Source organism: Coregonus clupeaformis, unplaced genomic scaffold, assembly GCF_020615455.1.
Source record: "Coregonus clupeaformis isolate EN_2021a unplaced genomic scaffold, ASM2061545v1 scaf0705, whole genome shotgun sequence".
NCBI lineage: Eukaryota > Metazoa > Chordata > Actinopteri > Salmoniformes > Salmonidae > Coregonus > Coregonus clupeaformis.
The window spans coordinates 181,260-202,500 of record NW_025534160.1 but is presented as its reverse complement, the minus strand read 5'-3'; the positions used below and the strand labels follow the sequence as shown (position 1 = coordinate 202,500).

General features: G+C 43.7%; 2 protein-coding genes across 3 annotated transcripts in view; one reads left to right on the top strand and one right to left on the bottom strand.

The window, feature by feature from the left end:
- Positions 1-9,755, top strand: part of LOC121536033 — a 28,891-nt gene extending 19,136 nt beyond the window's left edge. Inside the window, exons 1-5 of one of the 2 annotated variants that reach the window (XM_041843315.2) lie at positions 6,198-6,280; positions 7,465-8,161; positions 8,351-8,537; positions 8,616-8,817; positions 8,943-9,755. In XM_041843315.2, the coding sequence (XP_041699249.2) occupies positions 7,825-8,161; positions 8,351-8,537; positions 8,616-8,817; positions 8,943-9,647 (1,431 nt within the window). In that variant the 5' untranslated portion in view covers positions 6,198-6,280; positions 7,465-7,824 and the 3' untranslated portion in view covers positions 9,648-9,755. Of the gene's footprint in view, positions 1-6,197; positions 6,281-7,464; positions 8,162-8,350; positions 8,538-8,615; positions 8,818-8,942 lie in introns of those variants that run through there. The other variant, XM_045216424.1, reaches the window with a different exon arrangement.
- Positions 9,756-9,848: 93 nt separating this feature from the next.
- zswim2 (zinc finger, SWIM-type containing 2) lies at positions 9,849-20,607 on the bottom strand. Its single transcript, XM_041843312.2, has 9 exons — positions 20,247-20,607; positions 20,053-20,129; positions 19,931-19,971; positions 19,553-19,787; positions 19,110-19,361; positions 18,947-19,031; positions 18,748-18,839; positions 18,148-18,316; positions 9,849-10,708 (listed from the first exon to the last, which is right to left on the bottom strand). Exons 1-9 carry the CDS (start codon positions 20,394-20,396, stop codon positions 9,947-9,949), a joined length of 1,863 nt encoding a protein of 620 aa, XP_041699246.2. The 5' UTR covers positions 20,397-20,607; the 3' UTR covers positions 9,849-9,946.
- Positions 20,608-21,241: the final 634 nt, after the last annotated feature.

Genomic DNA, 21,241 nt, shown 5'->3' with positions numbered 1-21,241 from the left:
GATCTGGCCTGACCCAGCCCAAAGACAAGAAGAAGCACATTGATCACATGTTTACTCCTTTGATTTTTGTCCCTTTTAGTATTGTATACTGTAATACAGTGCATTGTAGGCTGAATACTGTACAATAGACAAATTGTATGGCCCTGAACATTGTGCTTTCCATTTGTTAACAGTACTGACTGCTCAATAGATTTTGACTGGTTGCAGGTTCATATCAACAAAGAACAAGAATTACAGTATCACAGAGACAAAGGACAAGTTTGTGAGATGCAGGGTACAGTACTGTAAAAATAGGGTTACAAGGAGGAGGCAGAACAAAAAACAAAATTGCAAAGAGCAAAGCAGAGTAGTAATTTCTGATCAATTTTGAGCTACTATGATAGAACATGTTTTCGTTCATCAAAAGATAATGACGGAAAAATATGAAATTTGTTTTGAGATTTAAAATGTACTTCTCCCTGAGAACTGTATGTTTTGAACAATGTGTTTTCTATTTTTCGGTGTATTGTTTACTGACTGCTTGAGAGTGTATATTATTTAGATCACTTTGTTTATGATTTGAGAGCAGTGTTTGATTTTGAACACAGGTAAAACTGTTTTGAGGCGAATGTTTCATTTTGCGAGAGGAGTCAGAGGTTTTGTAAATAGTGCTTGAAGATGAGGTTTTGTGTTTTAGCAATTGAGAAAAACTGTAATGAAGTGTATTAAATAAGTGCATTATAGAGCAGAATAATTGGGTGCTTTAATGTCATGCAGCAACAGTTGAAAATAATACATGTTTGAATGGCTGAGTTAATGACCAGTGGTTGTGTTCTAAGGGATATTACAGATGCTTAGCAATGGCTGAGTGCCCTTTATAAGGATCATTTAAGAGATAGCTATTGTGTCAAACCCAGTGAGCAATGTCATTCAAATAAATATGAAACGTTCATTTAATGCTTTAATTTGAGTTATCCCGTAAGAGAGCTAATTTGTTTGTCTCTTACCCTTAAAAACATCATTAGAGCAACCTCAGTGGCGGCTGGTGAAAAATATTCTCGGTGGGGCTGTGCCATACTTTTTTTTCCTGTAACCATCGCGATATATTTTAACACAAACTGCAGGACAGCAGTGCTCAGTGAAACATTCAGTAATTATTTAATGCCAATATTAAAAAGTTGAGGCATTCTTACACAAAAACATATTACACAAACCCAAGCCTTTCATTTGCATTTAAAGTGAACTTTTCACCATTGGTAGTAAACAGGCAACGCAACAGGCATGCTGTCAGAACAGAGTGGAAAGTGGACAATAACATGAAATTATTATAAAGTTTATAGGAAATCTTACACTGTATGAAAGGATGTATAATATAGAAATGGATATCAAGTGGATGAACTCAAACCTTTGACTGGAAGAATAGCATACAGTATTTTATGATCATACTAAATGTGACTAATTGTTAATGTGCTCCAGAACTGCAACAATTAATTGATACAAAACAACATATATACAGTAATATTAGCAAAGACACTATTAAGACTTTCTAGAGTACCATATATAACTGGATTTTTTATGCTAAGGTCAACTATATACAAAGAAACATGCGGCCAGAGCTGCTCTGTGTGTGTGTGTCTGTCATCTTATTTGTACAGGAATTTTGCCCGTCTGTCCTTCTGAGTGGCAAACCTCTCAATGACCCTTTGATTAAAGTCAGGAATGTCCCTGACAAGTTTCTTCTCCATGGAGAGCATGGCCAGAGCGTTCAGGCGATCCTGTGTCATGCTGTTTCTCAGGAAGGTCTTGATCCTTTTCAGTGTAGAGAAGCACCTTTCTGACTCAGCAGTTGTCATGGGTGTGGTGATGAGGATCTTGAGGAGGCTGGCAGTCTCTGTGAAAGTGCTCTGAAGGTTGTTCTCCATGAAGAACTGGTACAGGGGCACTGCACCACTACAAGCCTTGAACTCACTGTTCTCATAGATGAGGGACAGTTTGGTTTTGAGCTTGGCCTTGTTCAACATGGGGTACGCCTCCACGGTTGTTTCAAAGCGTGTATCGGGGAACTTCACACTGTGTTGTGGGAACAACTCTCCGTGCAATAGTGTTGCGCTGATGAGGTGCTGGGTGAAGGAGAACCTCTCTTTGGCATGACTCAGGATGGTATCACATACCTGTAAAAGATACATCATCAGCTTTAATTTGCAATTAAGCTATTTTGATGCAAGTGATCCTGACTGACACATGCCTATGTCCAACTCAAGTATATGATTACCAAGGTGCTGATTGTTCAGGGTTTTGGCTACATACTACCAGGCCTGAAAAAAGTTCTAGGTGGGAAACACTGACAATTACATCACAACTTACCTCTATAGCCAACCTCTGTTGTTCTCCTGGTCCCAGCATCCTCCGTCGCTTGATGGGCTGTTGCTGCTCGTCAGATGCGCTGTCCCCACACAAAGAGGGAATTGAGGCCCTGGGTCCAAAAATAAAGTTTAATTTGATAACTTGCAATCAGACTTCTTAACTCACTGTAATTCCCCCCTCAACACACAACCAGTGACTTATATATATATATATAAGACAGACAGACAGACAGACAGACAGACAGACAGTGTGTATATACACACAAACTATGTCTAGTAACTGCTTTTAACCTGTGATGTACATAATTAACTGATGTTATTACGTTTTAAAGCCTTTTTCTATTACATTTGTGAGAGGGATGCAACATAATTTTGTTCTGCTGTTCACTTAGCAATAAAGTTAATATTCAATAACAACTAGGCCTCTTCTAGAAATTGACCTGGTGGACACCTGAATAATTATTACAAACTGTGTAGTACTTTCCTGCATTATTATCAACGTCTGATTGTGTCTTCTCTTTCCTTTTAAAATACTAAAACAAATATAATTGTGACGGCTCTATGATAATCACTCACACAAGCACCAACTGGCAGTGGGTGGAAACGTCAGTCGTCTCGTCAGCTTGAATGGCGATAAAATCAGCACTCTTTACTTCCTCCAGGATGTAATCCTTAAGCATTGACAGCATACAGTCCAACAGCTCGTTCTGTATCGTCTTTGACGTGCCCTTAAAAACGGTAGCTGTCTTCAGGTGCTCCTCCAGCACACTGTCGAGGGAGGCAACAAAATCCACTAAGCCCCGGAAAATGCCGGGGTTGTCTGAGGGTCAGTCTCCTCGTGCCCACGCAAGGCCAACTCAAAAGCCCACAGAACTTCACACAATCGATAATTTTGGATAGAATGTGCCTGTTTTTATCCACCTCCTCATTGTGTTTCCTCACCGCAATCCTGTGGCCGTCATCCAGCTGCGTAGCAATGTTCACCCTTCCTAATACAGCTAGCTTTACAGAGTTGTCCATGTGTGCCCTGGTGTTCTCATGTTTCTTTACCTTCTCTGACAGGTGCTTCATATCCCTCACTCCGGTACCTGTCCATGCTGAATCTGACCCCGTCGTTTTAAAAGCAAGCACGGAAAGCAAAATAAAGCATTAGCATCAGTGCACCCAGCTAGCCAAGCCTTCCTGGTGTACCAGCTACGGGAGAAGCCGCGCATATACTGCTTCCCTTTCTCGCTTAGCCTGCTGTCTGATTGAGAGGTCAGGTTGATCTGGGCCCAGCTCTTTCACCCGAACTTTCTCTGACAAAGTTCTCCTCTCAAACGGATCTTGGAGGAGAGATTTCACCGAGTTAGGGTTGGGTCTTGGAGAGTAACGTTTGCGTTCGCCATTGTTGTCTAGTAAAAATGGCGTCACTGGACCCCCGGTCCTTATTTTATCAGGGGCGAGCTTGGGGCGGTAAAATAATCGCCCTCCTTGGATTCGATTTAAGATCGCTTATTGACTACATTTTATGTCATACATTCATATCTTAAATTAGCAATTGGCTTAACTGCTACGTAGACCCGCCTCCTCGGGGCACTTTCTGTATCGCCCAGAGCTGACGAGGCGTTTGACAGGCAGAGGAAAGGTTGCGAATATGATTTTCTATCATATCTTACACATATTACTGTGTGCATTCCATATTTCAAACACACAAATATTGACATACTGATGTTTTTATTATTATTATTATTATTTTTTTTTATTTTTTTATTTTTTAAAATAATTTTATTTAAGGGCGGCGCCCTAGCGCCCTCTATCGGCCAGCCGCCACTGCCAAAGATATTGCTTTTGTTGTGTTGAATTTGACAGTAACACTTGTGTGTGAGTGAGGGGGGATGATAAAATGTTTTACACAATGAACGTTATTTTTGCATGAAGTCTTGTGCACTTGATCGATGTCTACTATAGTGGCCACTATAATAGAGCAAAAATAGAATGCCTGTTTGTTTCATTCTATTTCTACTTGAAGATGTTTTTTTCCCAAGTGCAATATTTAGATTTGTGTGGTCACAGGCGTTCTATTATAACGGCTGCCATGGCTAACTGCAATATTAGTGTATTGTTTTTTCTCAAGACTTCAGTGTCATTTGCAGTAAAGTCTAGGCAACAAATAATAATAATAATAATAATAATAATAATAAATAACATTGGATTGCTTTCCTTACATTTTTTTGCTGTGAGTTAGGTTCACATTAACCACTTTTTATTTTACACACAGAGACTGATCATGTAGATCATATTCTTTGTTGTTTAATTAGTTCAAACCTGTATTTCCCCCATCAGGGATTTTTTGCATGTTTCAGTGCAAAAAAAAGTGTCACTTTTTTGGGCCCTTACCAGTTTGCATCCCTGATTATCATAAGGAGAGTTATACTTGGAATACGGAGGAGGAATGGAGGGAAAAAGAGAGGCAAATGAGGTCTAAGAGAGAGAGGGAGGAAAAGGGTGAGTTTGAGTCGGTTAAAAATGGCGGGAAAAAGGGAGATGGTTTGTTAAAGAAGAACGGTAGAAAGTGTAAGCAGAGTGAGTTGAAGACAGGAGGAGAAATGGAAGAGGGTGAAGTATCGGAGGTGGTAGGTGTGGTGAAGTTCTCGGAGCCCGAGGCTTGCACAGAGGGTCAGGATAAAGATGAGTCTGACAGTAGGAGTGAAGTTTTTGGAAAAAGTGGACCCTTGCTGGCTGATCCATTTGTGGTTTCAGGGTGGATGAAAACAGAGTTCGGTGCTGTGGAATCGGTGAGGATAACCAGAAGTGGCCTTGTGATAATTGTTTGTGTTTCTGCTGGTCAGAGGGAGCAGGTGCTCCACGTTAAACGAATGGGGGCAAGAGATGTGAATTGTTTTGCTCTCAAGAAAAGGGCCCCATTGAAAGGAGTGATTACTGGGGTAGTGGTAAATGTGAAAGCTGACCAACTGAAAGGGAAGATTCCCGGTGTTTGTGATGCTCGTCGTTTGGTGCGATGCAGACAGGGTGGCGTGAGTGGAGAAACAGAAGAGTCATTGTCTGTCCTTTTGAGTTTTGAAGTTGAGTCTTTGCCCGACAAAGTGATGTTAGGATATATAAGTTATCCTGTACGAGCTTTTGTGCCAAATACATTACGTTGTTACAGGTGTCAAGCTTATGGGAACGTGGCAGCAGTGTGTAGGAGGGAGGTTCCTAGGTGTGAGAAGTGTGCAGAAGGGCATGAGACAAAGGAATGTGTAGCATTGGGGAAAGTAGTGGTATGTGTTAATTGTAGGGGTGCCCATGTGGCTGGGGATCAGAAATGTCCCATGCGAGAGAGGCAGGTTGAGGTTTCCAGGGTAAGAGTAGTGCAGAAGTTGTCATATGCTGAGGCAGTGAAGAAAGTAGAGGAAGATGGGTAAAGGGGGAGGGATCCTGAGAGGAGTAGTAGATCTGTACCAGTACAGAGGGATAAACCAACAAGTGGATATGTTTCAGTAAGATAGCATTTTTGCCATTATTGCAATGGTTATCAACTGTAGTGCAGGGATGGATCGTAAGTCGCAGAAAATAGAGGTTGCGGTGGCAGCTGCAGAGAGGTATTTGGGTGTGCAAGACTTGACATCAGAAGAGTTACAGGGTGTGTTGTTGGCCTGAAGTAGGACTAAAAACATTTAAATAGTGGAGTATGGTATTTATAATTATTTTGTAAGTTTTGTGAGTGTAGCGTTAGATGGTAGCGTATTAGTATTTTTATTTAAAAAAAATCTTACTTTTATTTTTTCTTATTATTATTTTTAAAGCAAAGTATAAGGGAGTTATACTCCAGTCTAGTAGGTGGCGGTAATGTAACATTTATTGGATGCCAACCGCCGTTAAACCTCATCGAAGAAGAAGAGTAACCTTTTTCTCTGTTCAGTGAGAGCGCAGGAAAAAGCAGACGACTAGAAGCGGTAAATAACTATTTCCTTACGGTTAAACCTTAACTCCTACCCAAACATTAACCATAATAACCCGTACCTAACCCTACTTGAACCATTTTAAATTTCAACATAAATGGGGGTAGGAAGGTCCGAAGATCCCGGATTGCACGGACAATTTCCTTAGCGTTACCTATCAGGATTTTTAGCTACCTACGTGTTAGATGTTGTGAAAATGTTTGGTATTAAAATATTGGGTAGATGGTGCTTAATAATGCTTTAGAAATATGACTCCTGCTCCGGGTAAAATGGTTAAAGTGTCTCTGCTGCAAGATGAACCATTTTAGCGCCTCCTCTCATGCGCCGTTCCAGGTCATATATTTTGCAGTTGTGCTGCGCAGCACAGTACAGCACAGGGCACAATTCGTTTTTCAGGCAAACGGGCAACCCGCTACCTCAGCTACAAAGTTGAGGAATGGGGCCGGAAGAATATTCTGTAGCTAAAACTCTTAAATTCATATATGTAGTTATGGATAGTTATGACATCAATTTTATAGTTAGTTGACATCAATATGATAGTTTGAAATATGACATCAATATGATCGTTTGAAATATGACATCAATATGATAGTTATATGACATCCATATAATAGTTTGAAACATTTTGAAGCTATACATTGTTTACAAACATTTAAGCAAAACCATCTTATAGTTTGGGTTCAAAGTCACATGACTAATAATAGACAAAATATCATGACTTACTTTGTTGAATAAAACCTTACAAAACGTTGGAACGAACCCGACGTTATCAGCTTGTTAAAGAGGCCGTCCTTCTGCGTCTTTTGTGTGGGTGAATACTCTGACTTTGCTCTCACACACGGTCTGTCTGTTGTGGCTCAAATAACCGTGCGTTAATTATAGATTAGGGAAGGCGTGTACACGACTACTTCACCTACCTTTGTTAATGATAACGCCTTGTATGTCAAGGTGGCCTTCCAGTGAACGATATTACTTTTTACCTTTGATACCCTCTTTAAAGAGATCAATTTTAATCATAGCAATATCATGTAGGCTAATATCTTAGCTATAACCCAGCAGTAGTATGCTAACCCTGCATCCTAGTCTTTTGCCTGATACCACTCTTAAACTCAGTAAGCTGTCACTGTATGTTTTGACTCCACACAGTAATTCACCTGTTGTTCCATCTCCTTCTCCAGGTGCTAGTTTGATGTCACCTGACCACCTGGCCAGCACCCATAGATCCTCCCATGACAACAAGCCATACCACTCAGGCTAATAGGAAGTAGATTCCGGCAGCCAACGAAGCAGGGGTGTGTTCAGTTCCTTCAACGTTTTACTAAGTTGCCTGAACGACACGTTTCTCCCAAACCGTTCTTTTGAGGTATCTTTGCTCCTGTTTGGTGGGTGTGGCAGAGTGTTGCCCGACCGTTCAGAACAGCACCGTTTCCGTTCAATCAAAAGTTGCATGCCGTTGTGTCCTGCTGAACACAGCCCTAACTTGAGTCACCAGGAGGAAACCAACTTAGGCCAAGAACAGCCAACCACCCCAGGGAAGAATGGCGAAGGAGTTTCTGCTGGAGAATAAGCCGCTCCTAACAGAGATTCTGTCAGCGGAACCCGACAATATTCTCCAGTATGCCCATTCGAAGAAAGTTGTGACGCAGCGTGAATACAACAGCCTCTCCCACCTGCAATCCAGTCATTCTCAAGAGATTACAGTCATCAAGCTACTGGACATGCTGATAAATAGAGGGGAGGAGTCCTGCTATGGTTTTGTGGCCCTCCTGCATAATCCAGAGATCACCGAAAACTTCCCCAGACTCAGAGAGCTGGACTTGGCCACCCTCAAAGACCCTAGTGCCCCTAACCCATCCCCACCAAGCACCAGAGCAGGTACAGCCCTGCCCATCTAATCTAGTCTAGAATGTTGTTGACTGTTGTGGAGCTTATTGTGTCAACATGGCGCCTATTACAATTCCAAATCTCAAAAAGAGTATGCCTGACTCTGAATATCTAGGCTATGCATGTCTACTGCCTAGATGTATTTCTTCTTTAAGATCCTGCATTTTGTCCGTCCAACAGGCTCCAAAGTGGGGAATCTTCAGGCAACAAGTGAGGCCTGCGGTTACATCCACAATGTTTCAGCAGTGAAGAGAGGGAAGAAGACAGGATATTTCAATGCAGTTTTACAGCAAGAAGACGAGAGCAGGAATATTATAGTTTTTCAGCAGCAGCTGCGAGACCGCTTTGCCACAGCAGAGAGTCGCAGGTAAGTTGGGTATGAAGTGTTCTGCAAAGGCTTCGAGTGCTATGTGATTTAGAATATCTGTTATTCACGCTTTTGTAGAACTCCAGTGAAGTTGGCGAAAGTGGGGCTCCAGCCATCCATAAGCGGAAGCAACAAGATGGAGATAATGTTTACACAGACATCCACATTTTCCATCCTCGAAGATTTACCCTTCAAATTCAACAGCGACCTTGATGGGAGGGTCAAGGATGTGGCCCTGGCTGACCTTCAAGAAAACATAGAAAATGCTGTAAAACAGAAGGTAGTTATAATAATAATAATAATAATTCACTAGCAATGAAGTACTATGTCTGAACTCTAACCTTGTCTAGTTCAGTGCCCTGTAATGTATTTCTCCTTTTGGTGAGTGTTTTTCTTGCTTTGTAGGTGAACGTTACAGTGGAGGTGATTCAGAAGCTGAAAGAGTGCCATCGCAAAACAAGAGCCAACAAAAGCATGCCCATGGTGGAATACCTAGTCGGCGATATTGTAGCTGATTCGACTACACTCACAAACCTGACCGTGTGGGGTCGTAAAAACACGGTTGAAGAGGGGAAATGGTACCGGGTCACCAATGTTTCTGTTGCTCAGTATGGGGGCAAAACCGTGCTGAACACAACACCAGAATCTACTCTGATCAACGTGGCCAGTGGTAGGAAATGCGATGTGCCACACGACATGGTACAGCCTGAGAAGTTTGTGGGGAAAATCATTGGACACTGGTTGTCCCAAGAGTACACTTGCCCACAAGGGCACCCACTGGAGAGGGTGGACACCACTGAAAAGATGGTGACTTGTAAGAAGTGCCCTATGACGTACATACTATCCAAGATGGGAAGGATAACTAGAGGGAAGCTCTCCTTACAATCTGATGATCTGGTCCGAGAGTTCAGTGTAGAGGACAGTGTCATCAGAAATGTTCTGCGAGGAGGGTGGGAGGGGAGAGAGTCTGTGAAGGACATTGAGGACGCGCTGGTCGAACTGCCACCAGTGACAATCACTGCTCTCAATGGTCATGTGTTAACCATTACAAGTCAGGATGTCACCACACAGGACGAGAAGAGGAATATTACAGTGCAACAGCGCGTTTAGTCTGGACTGATGGTTCCTGTAGTCATTTTTTATATCGCCTGGGTGCATCACTGCTTCAATATGTCTTAAATGGAAAACGGCAAGCTGAAAATGGAAAAAGGTTTTTACCAAAAAAATAAGAAACTTTTAAAACGTTTGTTCTTTTTATTACGGGTCGGTATGTCTGTGGTACTTTTATATGTCCAGGTAAAAGCTCATTTTGTATTTCAACACTTTTTGACATTTATTTAAAACAAGCTCTGTTTAGTGAATAAAATGGATGGAACAACTGTTCCAAAATATGTTCTAAAATCCAACTCTTACTCCTTTTCTCCCTGGTGTGGAGCATTGATCAGTCCCCCTGTCATCATCAGGCCTGTGGCCTGCTGGCTGTCTCCTGTGACTGGTCTGGGCCGGGGCACCCTGGGTCTCAGCTTCCACTGGGGCCTGGCTCTCCACAGGGAGATGACAGCTCTGGGCTGAGCAGCAGTAGCAGCAGCAGTCATGTCCCTGTCTGACCTGTTTACACCCACAAACAGACTCTGCTGGGCCCTTCCCGTCCCTCCATAGACCTCACCCAGCCTGTTAGTTGAGGTAGCAGTGTTTTGGGCCAACCTCTTGGTCGAGGAGCGTCCCAACCTCACTCTAGACACGTCTGTCCTTAGATGCTCGGAGGAAAGGCTCTTCTTAAGAATTACTGATTTGACAGGAGTTCTATCCTTCTCTGTCCCGCTTTTTCCACCCTCCATGCTCTCAATGTTCACTGTATTGATGCGTAGACCTTGTAAGCCGATGACCGTAGTATCCTGAGGGAGAGGCACCAGGGCACCGGCTGAGCCCTCGGAGCTAACCATACTTATGGAGGGAACCACCCTGCCTGCCCTATCCAGCAGAGCTACTCCTGGGACGAACAGCTCCAGTCTGTGCTGCTCTGTGAGCTTGGGATGGTCAGGGGAGGAGGCCGGCTTGGGTCTACACTTCCCCCCACCACTGCTCCATGTTAGGGGGTTGTAGATGACGTATCCATCCAGGGGACAGGAGTTGGACCTCCGAAGCAATGGGTCGACACAGTCTGTGTGGAACTGTAGTAGGGGACAAAGATACAGTTGAAGTCGGAAGTTTACATACACTTAGGTTGGAGTCATTAAAACTCGTTTTTCAACCACTCCACAAATTTCTTGTTAACAAACTATAGTTTTGGTAAGTCGGTTAGGACATCTACTTTGTGCATGACACAAGTCATTTTTCCAACAATTGTTTACAGACAGATTATTTCACTTATAATTCACTGTATCACAATTCCAGTGGGTCAGAAGTTTACATACACTAAGTTGACTGTGCATTTAAACAGCTTGGAAAATTCCAGAAAATGATGTCATGGCTTTAGAAGCTTCTGATAGGCTAATTGACATAATTTGAGTCAATTGGAGGTGTACCTATGGATGTATTTCAAGGCCTACCTTCAAACTCAGTGCCTCTTTGTGAGACATGATGGGAAAATCAAAAGAAATCAGCCAAGACCTCAGGAAAAAAATTGTAGACCCCCCCCCAAAAAAAATAAATCAGGAATGCGTAATGCCACTTGTGTTACTACGCGCCTTTGCTTACTTGACCGATCTTCTCATCTAACCTTACACATGACATGTTGCTTGTCAACTACTGTCAGGGATGTCCAAAAAGCAACAGACATTAAGCAGCTTCTTTGGCGTTTCACCACCTACAAAGAAACGCCAACTGGAGCCAGAGCCGAAGAAAATACTTTTTTCGGAAAAGTGGCTCCAAGATTTGCAGTGGCTTGAAGCTAACGATGAGCGCACTGAAATGTGGTGCAAGATTTTCCTCTCAAATCCACATCTAGCAGACAAAACAGGTGCATTTTATAAAGGCTCAAATAATTTCAACCATCCTTTATTTGACAAACATGAAAAGAGCAAGGAGCACACGAATGTGGCGCAAGCCATTGCTAAACAATCTAGCCGAGAAGAAATGTCCAGTCGCCCACTTGCCAGATGGCGAGACAAGCTAAATGAAGAACAGCGGCAAGCTCTGTTTAATATTTTTCTCCTCGCCTTCCATAAAGCTAAACACGCACGTCCCATGTCTTCCTATTCTGAGGATGTTCCTTTACTGAAGCGGCTAGGAGTAAATGTCGGAGGTGCATATCATTCACGTGAAGGGGGCACACGGATCATGCAGAGCATCGCTCACACCATCAGCGGGGAGTTACGAGCCAAGTTGCAGTCTGCTGAATTTTGGGGGCTGCTTTTTGATGGATCTGAGGACATCACAAAAACTGAGCAGGAAATCGTTTACATTGTGTCTGTGTCCTGCAACGGAGAGTTTACTTCGGACTTTATTGGACAGATTGAATTGGGTGCTGACCGAACCGCGCAGGCCATAACAGACGGACATGTGAGACTTTTCCAGGACACAGGCTTGGATGACTGGACAACAAAGTTGGTCGCTGTGTGCACAGACGGGGCTGCTGTCAACGTAGGTATCTACAACGGCGTTGTGCCAAAACTCTGTCAACTTGCTGCGGTTGGAGACTCCCTTGTGCACATTCTGTGCACCGCACACACACTGGAGAATTGCGCGAAATCAGCTGATCGCAACGTTCCTTACTGTGAGACATTTAATCGCTCTGTGGTCAAGCTGCTGCAGTTTTATTTACAAAAAGGTGGAGCAAAAAACTGCTGCACTGAATAAGCTATGTGAAGAAAATGGGATCTCCTTTGTGAAACTGGGTAAGTTTCATAATATCAGATGGTCTGCATGGAGGCATGAAACACTGTTTAAAATATCAAGACTATTGCCAGCCATTAAAATGCAACTGGTTACAAGTGATAACAGTGACTTGCAGCATATCTGCACAGAGCGTTTTCAGTGCTTTCTGTCAAACATGTGTTGGGATTTGTTTTCTCATAATTTGATCTGTATGTGATGAATAGCTTAGAAGGAATGCATTAATGATAAGCATAGGTTTGTACTATACTGATATAAATTGTTTCACATAACAGGCTGTGATTCATGTGAGGAACGTTAGGGGCTAGGATGAGATAAAACGTGTATTTCTTATAGATAAGACTTGTATTTCTCACAGATACGAACACTGCCTCTTTGTTGTCTGTGAACCGGTCATTGAACGTAGTACAGTGGAATGGTGTCTTTTGGGTGCTAACTCCACAGGTTATTATGATAGCAACTTATGCCTGGGAACGGTGGAGCGCCAAGGGGTTGGGACCAGCCCGTGCGCCAACGGATTGGCTGAGTAAGTCTAAACCACGCTCAGTCTCTACTCTGATTGGCCAGCAGAGAGTGGGAACTATCTCTGTCAGAGTATATGGCTTCCAGTTGAAGCTCGCATCTGTTACAAGACCATGGTGCTTGCCTATGGAGCTGTGAGGGGAACGGCACCTCCGTACCTTCAGGCTCTGATCAGTCCCTACACCCAAACGAGGGCATTGCGTTCATCCACCTCTGGCCTGCTGGCTCCCCTACCTCTGCGGAAGCATAGTTCCCGCTCAGCCCAGTCAAAACTGTTCGCTGCTCTGGCACCCCAATGGTGGAACAAGCTCCCTCACGACGCCAGGTCAGCGGAGTCACTCACCACCTTCCGGAGACATTTGAAACCCCACCTCTTTAAGGAATACCTGGGATAGGATAAAGTAATCCTTCTACACCCCCCCCCACCCCTAAATTTTTTTATTTTTTATAATAATAATTGTGAAGTGGTTATCCCACTGGCTATAGGGTGAATGCACCAATTTGTAAGTCGCTCTGGATAAGAGCGTCTGCTAAATGACGTAAATGTATTTGAAGAAGAACCTGTAACAATGGATTAGTTCTCTGTCTGCCCTGCGTGGTATTTCAGTGAGCCCGTATACGAACCATCATACTTATCATACATACATTTTGCATATAATAAATTTAGCTTGGATTGAATATCTCTTGATTATGTTTTCTCTTATTCCAATACCAGATTTGAATTACGCAATTTCTAACACATGCTTGACATTTGCAACATTTTGAAGACCACATCCATTAGGTTTCAGAAGGAAAAGCTGACCATTGGAGAATGTGTAAGGGTGAACTCATGGTGGCCATTGGACAGTTCACACTTCTGCTTGATGGTGAAAGCCACAGGGCACACACTGTTTCCAATGCTGATGCTGACAGAGACAAGACACAATTACTCAGGGGGTTAATTGAAGAGTTTGAAATCAGATATGACTCCCTCAAGTCATGTGATCATTTCTTAGTATTTGATCCTTCAACATGGCCTCTGGAAATGCAAGACCTCCACAGTTTTGGAAACACAACAGTTTGCAGCATTCTCAAGAAATATGAGGCCACCTTGCAACTTGACAAAGATACCACTGTGACAGAATGGATGTGCTTAAAGCAGGCAGGAAAACGCCTGGGAGCCTCTTCTGTGTATGATTTGGTCCAAATAGTAAATACAAGTAACCCAGATGCTTACTCCAACATCAACAAGGTGGTTAAGCTGTCTCTTACACTGCCTTTAAGCAGTGCAGCTTGTGAGAGGGGATTCTCACATCTCAACCAAGTACAGATCTTGTCTGTCACATGCTCGTCTCTCAGCCCTGATGCACATTCACCTGTCAAAGCAGACCACAGAGACATTTGACCCAAAGCCTGCTGTTGACCTGTGGATGGAGACAGCTAATCGGAGGCTCAACCAAGGACAGGGAGGTGCATCTGCAGCATCTTCATCATCTACCATGCAGGAAGCTGAAGCAGAGGACAGTGAGGAAGACTGCACTTATTAAGACCACGCTACATATGGGGTGAGTACCAGACACCATCTGCTGGTACTCACCTGAGTAACTCACTGAAAAAGTTATGTGCACCCCTGCCTATATCAACATAACTTGAAAGGCCGCTCAGCAAGGAAGAAGACACTGCTCCAAAACCGCCATAAAAAAGCCAGACTACGGTTTGCAACTGCACATGGGGACAAAGATAGTACTTTTTGGAGAAATGTACTCTGGTCTGATGAAACAAAAATAGAACTGTTTGGCCATAATGACCAGAGTTATGATTTGAGGAAAAAGGGGGTCCCTTGTAAGACGAAGAACACCATCCCAACCGTGAAGCACAGGGGTGGCAGCATCATGCTGTGGGGGTGCTTTGCTGCAGGAGGGACTGGTGCACTTCACAAAATAGATGGCATCATAAGGAAGGAAAATTATGTGGATATATTGAAGAAACATCTCAAGACATCAGTCAGGAAGTTAAAGCTTGTTCGCAAATGGGTCTTCCAAATGGACAATGACCCCAAGCATACTTCCAAAGTTGTGGCAAAATGACTTAAGGACAACAAAGTCAAGGTATTGGAGTGGCCAGCACAAAGCCCTGACCTCAATCCTATAGAAAATGTGTGGGCAGAACTGAAAAAGCGTGTGTGAGCAAGGAGGCCTACAAACCTGACTCAGTTACCCCAGCTCTGTCAAGAGGAATGGGCCAAAATTCACCCAACTTATTGTGGGAACCTTGTGGAAGGCTACCCGAAACGTTTGACCCAAGTTAAACAATTTAAAGGCAATGCTACCAAATACTAATTGAGTGTATGTAAACTTCTGACCCACTGGGAATGTGATGAAAGAAATAAAAGCTGAAATAAATAATTATCTCTACTAAAATTCTGACATTTCACATTCTTAAAATAAAGTGGTGATCCTAACTGACCAAAGACAGGGAATTTTTACTAGGATTAAATGTCAGGAATTGTGAAAAACAGAGTTTAAATGTATTTGGCTAAGGTGTATGTAAACTTCAGACTTCAACTGTAGATCAAGAGTGGTCAAATTCAGTTACTACTCTCTCCGTCCATATCAGGACACAGTACATCCATCCAGAAAAAAGTCAAACCAGTCCAGAATTAAAAAGTGTTTACAGGAATTTTTGTGTTTTGATTTTGGGGGCCTTTAGGGTTAAAGATAGGGCATCCCCCACTTTAGACTTACTCTGTTTACCTTGTGGTGGCAGAGCAGGAGAGGCAGTGCATAGCTAAACTTAACCTTGTGGTGGAAGAACAGGAGAGGCAGTGCATAGCTGAACTTAACCTTTAATGAGGGAAATAAGTATTTGACCCCTCTGCAAAACATGACTTAGTACTTGGTGGCAAAACCCTTGTTGGCAATCACAGAGGTCAGACGTTTATTGTAGTTGGCCACCAGGTTTGCACACATCTCAGGAGGGATTTTGTTCCACTCCTCTTTGCAGATCTTCTCCAAGGTTTCGAGGCTGACGTTTGGCAACTCGAACCTTCAGCTCCCTCCACAGATTTTCTATGGGATTAAGGTCTGGAGACTGGTTAGGCCACTCCAGGACCTTAATGTGCTTCTTCTTGAGCCACTCCTTTGTTGCCTTTGCCGTGTGTTTTGGGTCATTGTCATGCTGGAATACCTATCCACGACCCATTTTCAATGCCCTGGCTGAGGGAAGGAGGTTCTCACCCAAGATTTGACGGTACATGGCCCCGTCCATCATCCCTTTGATGCGGTGAAGTTGTCCTGTCCCCTTAGCAGAAAAACACCCCCAAAGCATAATGTTTCTACCTCCATGTTTGACGGTGGGGATGGTGTTCTTGGGGTCATAGGCAGCATTCCTCCTCCTCCAAACACAGCGAGTGCCAAAGAGCTCCATTTTGGTCTCATCTGACCACAACACTTTCACCCAGTTCTCCTCTGAATCATTCAGATGTTCATGTGCAAACTTCAGACGGGCCTGTATATGTGCTTTCTTGAGCAGGTGGACCTTGCGGGCGCTGCAGGATTTCAGTCCTTCACGGCGTAGTGTGTTACCAATTGTTTTCTTGGTGACTATGGTCCCAGCTGCCTTTAAGATCATTGACAAGATCCTCCCGTGTAGTTCTGGGCTGATTCCTCACCATTCTCATGATCATTGTAACTCCACGAGGTGAGATCTTGCATGGAGCCCCAGGCAGAGGGAGATTGACAGTTCTTTTGTGTTTCTTCCATTTGCGAATAATCGCACCAACTGTTGTCACCTTCTCACCAAGCTGCTTGGCGATGGTCTTGTAGCCCATTCCAGCCTTGTGTAGGTCTACAATCTTGTCCCTGACATCCTTGGAGAGCTCTTTGGTCTTGGCCATGGTGGAGAGTTTGGAATCTGATTGATTGATTGCTTCTGTGGACAGGTGTCTTTTATACAGGTAACAAGCTGAGATTAGGAGCACTCCCTTTAAGAGTGTGCTCCTAATCTCAGCTCGTTACCTGTATAAAAGACACCTGGGAGCCAGAAATCTTTCTGATTGAGAGGGGGTCAAATACTTATTTCCCTCATTAAAATGCAAATCAATTTATAACATTTTTTACATGCATTTTTCTGGATTTTGTTGTTGTTATTCTGTCTCTCACTGTTCAAATAAACCTACCATTACAAGTATAGACTGATCATTTCTTTGTCAGTGGGCAAATTTACAAAATCAGCAGGGGATCAAATACTTTTTTCCCTCACTGTAGCTAAACTTAACCTAGTGGTGGTAGAACAGGAGAGGCAGTGCATAGCTAAGTCTTTACATTGTGATGGCAGCAGAGGGTAGTCTTATCTAAGTCTTTACCTTGTGACGGCAGCAGAGGGTAGTCTTTATCTAACTCTTTACATTGTGACGGCAGGGCAGGGTAGTCTTTATCTAAGTCTTTACCTTGTGATGGCAGGAGAGGGTAGTCTTTAGCTAAGTCTTTACCTTGTGACGGCAGCAGAGGGTAGTCTTTATCTAACTCTTTACATTGTGACGGCAGGGCAGGGTAGTCTTTATCTAAGTCTTTACCTTGTGATGGCAGGAGAGGGTAGTCTTTAGCTAAGTCTTTACCTTGTGACGGCAGGAGAGGGTAGTCTTTATCTAACTCTTTACATTGTGATGGCAGCAGAGGGTAGTCTTTAGCTAAGTCTTTACCTTGTGACGGCAGGGCAGGGTAGTCTTTATCTTTACCTTGTGACGACAGGGCAGGGTAGTCTTTATCTAAGTCTTTACCTTGTGACGGCAGGGCAGGGTAGTCTTTAGCTAAGTCTTTACCTTGTGATGGCAGAGCAGGGTAGTCTTTATCTAAGTCTTTACCTTGTGACGGCAGGGCAGGGTAGTCTTTATCTAAGTCTTTACCTTGTGACGGCAGGGCAGGGTAGTCTTTATCTAAGTCTTTACATTGTGACGGCAGGGCAGGGTAGTCTTTAGCTAAGTCTTTACCTTGTGATGGCAGGGCAGGGTAGTATTTATCTAAGTCTTTACCTTGTGACGGCAGCAGAGGGTAGTCTTTAGCTAAGTCTTTACCTTGTGACGACAGGGCAGGGTAGTCTTTATCTAAGTTTTTACCTTGTGATGGCAGCAGAGGGTAGTCTTTATCTAAGTCTTTACCTTGTGACGGCAGGGCAGGGTAGTCTTTATCTTTACCTTGTGACGACAGGGCAGGGTAGTCTTTATCTAAGTCTTTACCTTGTGGCGGCAGGGCAGGGTAGTCTTTATCTAAGTCTTTACCTTGTGACGGCAGGGCAGGTGTCTGGCCTGCTGCCCTTGCTGGAAGCTCTTCAGGCAGATCCTACACTGCTGCCCAGCGTCCAGCAGGGGGCAGCCTCTCCTCACCCTGACCGAAGGGAGGCTCCTGACCACGTGCTCTGGCAGTGGGTCACTCTCAACAGGAATCATGCTGAACGGGGAGAGGAAAGGAAAGCTGAGAGACGTGCTATATTTTAACAGCAGGTAGCCTAGCGGTTAGAACGTTGGGCCAGTAACTGAAAGGTCGCTGGTTCGAATACCTGTGAAAGAATCTGTCTGTGCCCTTGAGCAAGGCACTTAACCCTAATTTGCTCCAGGGTTGCTGTACTACTATGGCTGACCCTGTAAAACAACACATTTCACTGCACCTATCCGGTCGGTGTATGTGACAAAATATTTTTTAACTGCACTAAAATATGAATCACAATGCTTATTGCAGCAGGTTGTGAAGTTTGTTAACAGCGTGTATGTGTGACACAACATCTTTGCATTTTAGCACGATCTAAATTTCATTCAGGGTGTTCAGACATTGAGCACAATAATCTATATATACAGGGTTCTTAGAGAGATTCCAGTGCTCACCTGTCACCCACTGACTGAGTGGTCATCTCATGTGGTTCACCCAGTGTGTTGAACACACGCTGACCCAAGGACAGCCACTTCTGAGTCCTTTTCTGATGGACATAATAGGTGATCATATGACATCATATTAGTTTATCACGTCTACTTCCTGACACAACGATATGCAGAAATGCACAAAGTCCAACTGAAAACTACTTACCGTACGTATGGCAAACTGATGCTGAGGGTGACAGCACCTTGTTATACAGTCCTCGCAAAGGTGATAGTAACGGCAGACTGTGCACCTAAAGGGAAGACATCATTGGTTGATCCACAACAGTATAGGTAAGTGGATTGGGACTGGGCAAGACAACAAAACTTACTTGAAGCACTTGCCAGTGATGGGGCAGACCCTGCAGTTGTTGCAGAGCACCCCGAGGTGTCTGTCGGGCCTCTCTCTCTCAGCAGCCGTGTGGAGCTTAGCCACATTCCTCACCTGCTCCAGGAGCAGCTTGACCGGCCCAAAGTCCTCCCTGCACAGCGGGCACTTCACCATGGCTTCCCCCTCTGGACGCGCCTGGTGGTCTGCCCACACCTTCATACAGGAGATATGGACGTTGTTGCCACAGCCAAACCTGAGTAAGAAGACATAGGGGGTGACATTTGGTGGCAGAAGGCGTTTTCTCCCAACTCACAAAAAAGTAGGTCAGTTCAGGTACGTTTCACCTATCCTCAAAGCACTTCCCTTTGTGTTTAATAGGTATACCATTTAATAGGTATACCAAGGGTAAGGGTGTTGACATAATAATCCATTTGATGATCTGACCTGCAGTAAGACACAGGCAGCCGTTTCCCCAGCAATTCCTCTTGACAGATGGGACACACATCCTCGGCTTCAATCTCCTTCTGTCTAACCCCCCTGTCCCCCTCAGCTGGGTCTGGTCTGGGGTTAGGGTCAGCCTCAGAGCAGGGTGGGTCTACAGGCGGGGGGGTTCTGCTCCTGTGTAAACCCTGTAGCAGCTCCAGGATCTGCCTTTCAACCAGGCCCTGTTGGAAGCAATCTGCAAGTGTACACACCGGAGGGCACAGTAGAGTTTAAGAATATGCTATTACCAATCCAATAATTTCAACAAAGAGTGCCTAGGGTTTGAATTGAAATTGGGCATATGCATTGTAGCCTATGTTATGTCTAAGTGAAACTTACATTCATGTTCTCTAGGCAGTCTGAATTTCCGCAATAAAACCCTACAATGAAAGTAAAATTATTTTACAGAATGAGCTTGCACTATATTTTATGTGTGATCGGTATGTCTTCCTCATTATTACCAGCAGATGTGTTTGCAGAGGTCTCTCTCTTTGTGGAATGTTGAACAGGTACATGTATGAGGGTCTCCCAAGCACACCTGTGGAATATGAAAAATAGGCTACCTGATTAAGAACTATGAAAAACATTTTGTTCCAGGTAAATAGGCATATCATGTTGATGATGTCAATTTAGGATGTTGCACAGGCAGGCCTACTTTGAAGTTTTTGGGTTCCCCCTCCTCTTTGAGTAGGAATCCGGTCGGACCATACTCTTTCAGGATGAATATGGTCGTGTTCTGGGCCTCGTCCTGGTGCCAGCTAACGGCATCACTCACGGTATTCTTCCAGACAGTTTTCCTGAACATAGCACAACTCACAGAATGTCTAGGGAAGCGGACAGAGGAGGAGAGAAGACTACAGCAATGTCTTCATACTAATTCGATGTGCGTGCCTGCTATATCAGCAAAGGTTTAAACTTTAGTAGCTAACTACTAAAGCTAGCGTATTTCTAAACTCTCTGAAACTGACGTAAGCATCAACAACAACTCGAAGAAGCAACAACAACTCGAAGGAACCTGTTTGCTGTAGTCATGGTAATTCAGAGAAAGACGCCTTTGTACTTGGTGCCTGTGTGCCCCCTTGTGAATTCATGCGATATTACATGCTGTACAATTGGCAATAAGTACAATACCATGATATTAGCATGTTACGAAGGTTGTCTTACCTGTAGACAGGTTAGCAAATCATATTTCAGAGTGTTGTGAGTGAGTCTGTGTTCATGCTCAGCATGTGCTTGAGAGTTCTAGGACAACACAATCACAACACCATCTGATAGCAATTTACAATGGTCACCCAGAGACCCACAAACTCTGTTAGGCTATATTATTTACAGTCCTGCAATATATACCACTGATGCCACAATAACTTTTCCATTGAAGACTGTTCACAGAATGGATTCCCAACAGTTTCCCCCTATGCATTATAAATGATGACAGTTCTCTCCATTTTCCATTTTCTCTCTTTCTCTCTCTCGCTCACACACACACACACACAGTCACAGTCTTCTTAACTAACCTTGTGGCGACACACAATTGATTCCCATTCAAAATCCTATTTTCCCTAACCCCTAACCCTAACCCTATTTTTAACCCCAATCTTAATCCCAAAACCTAACCTTAACCCTAACACTAAACCTAACCCTAACTCCTAA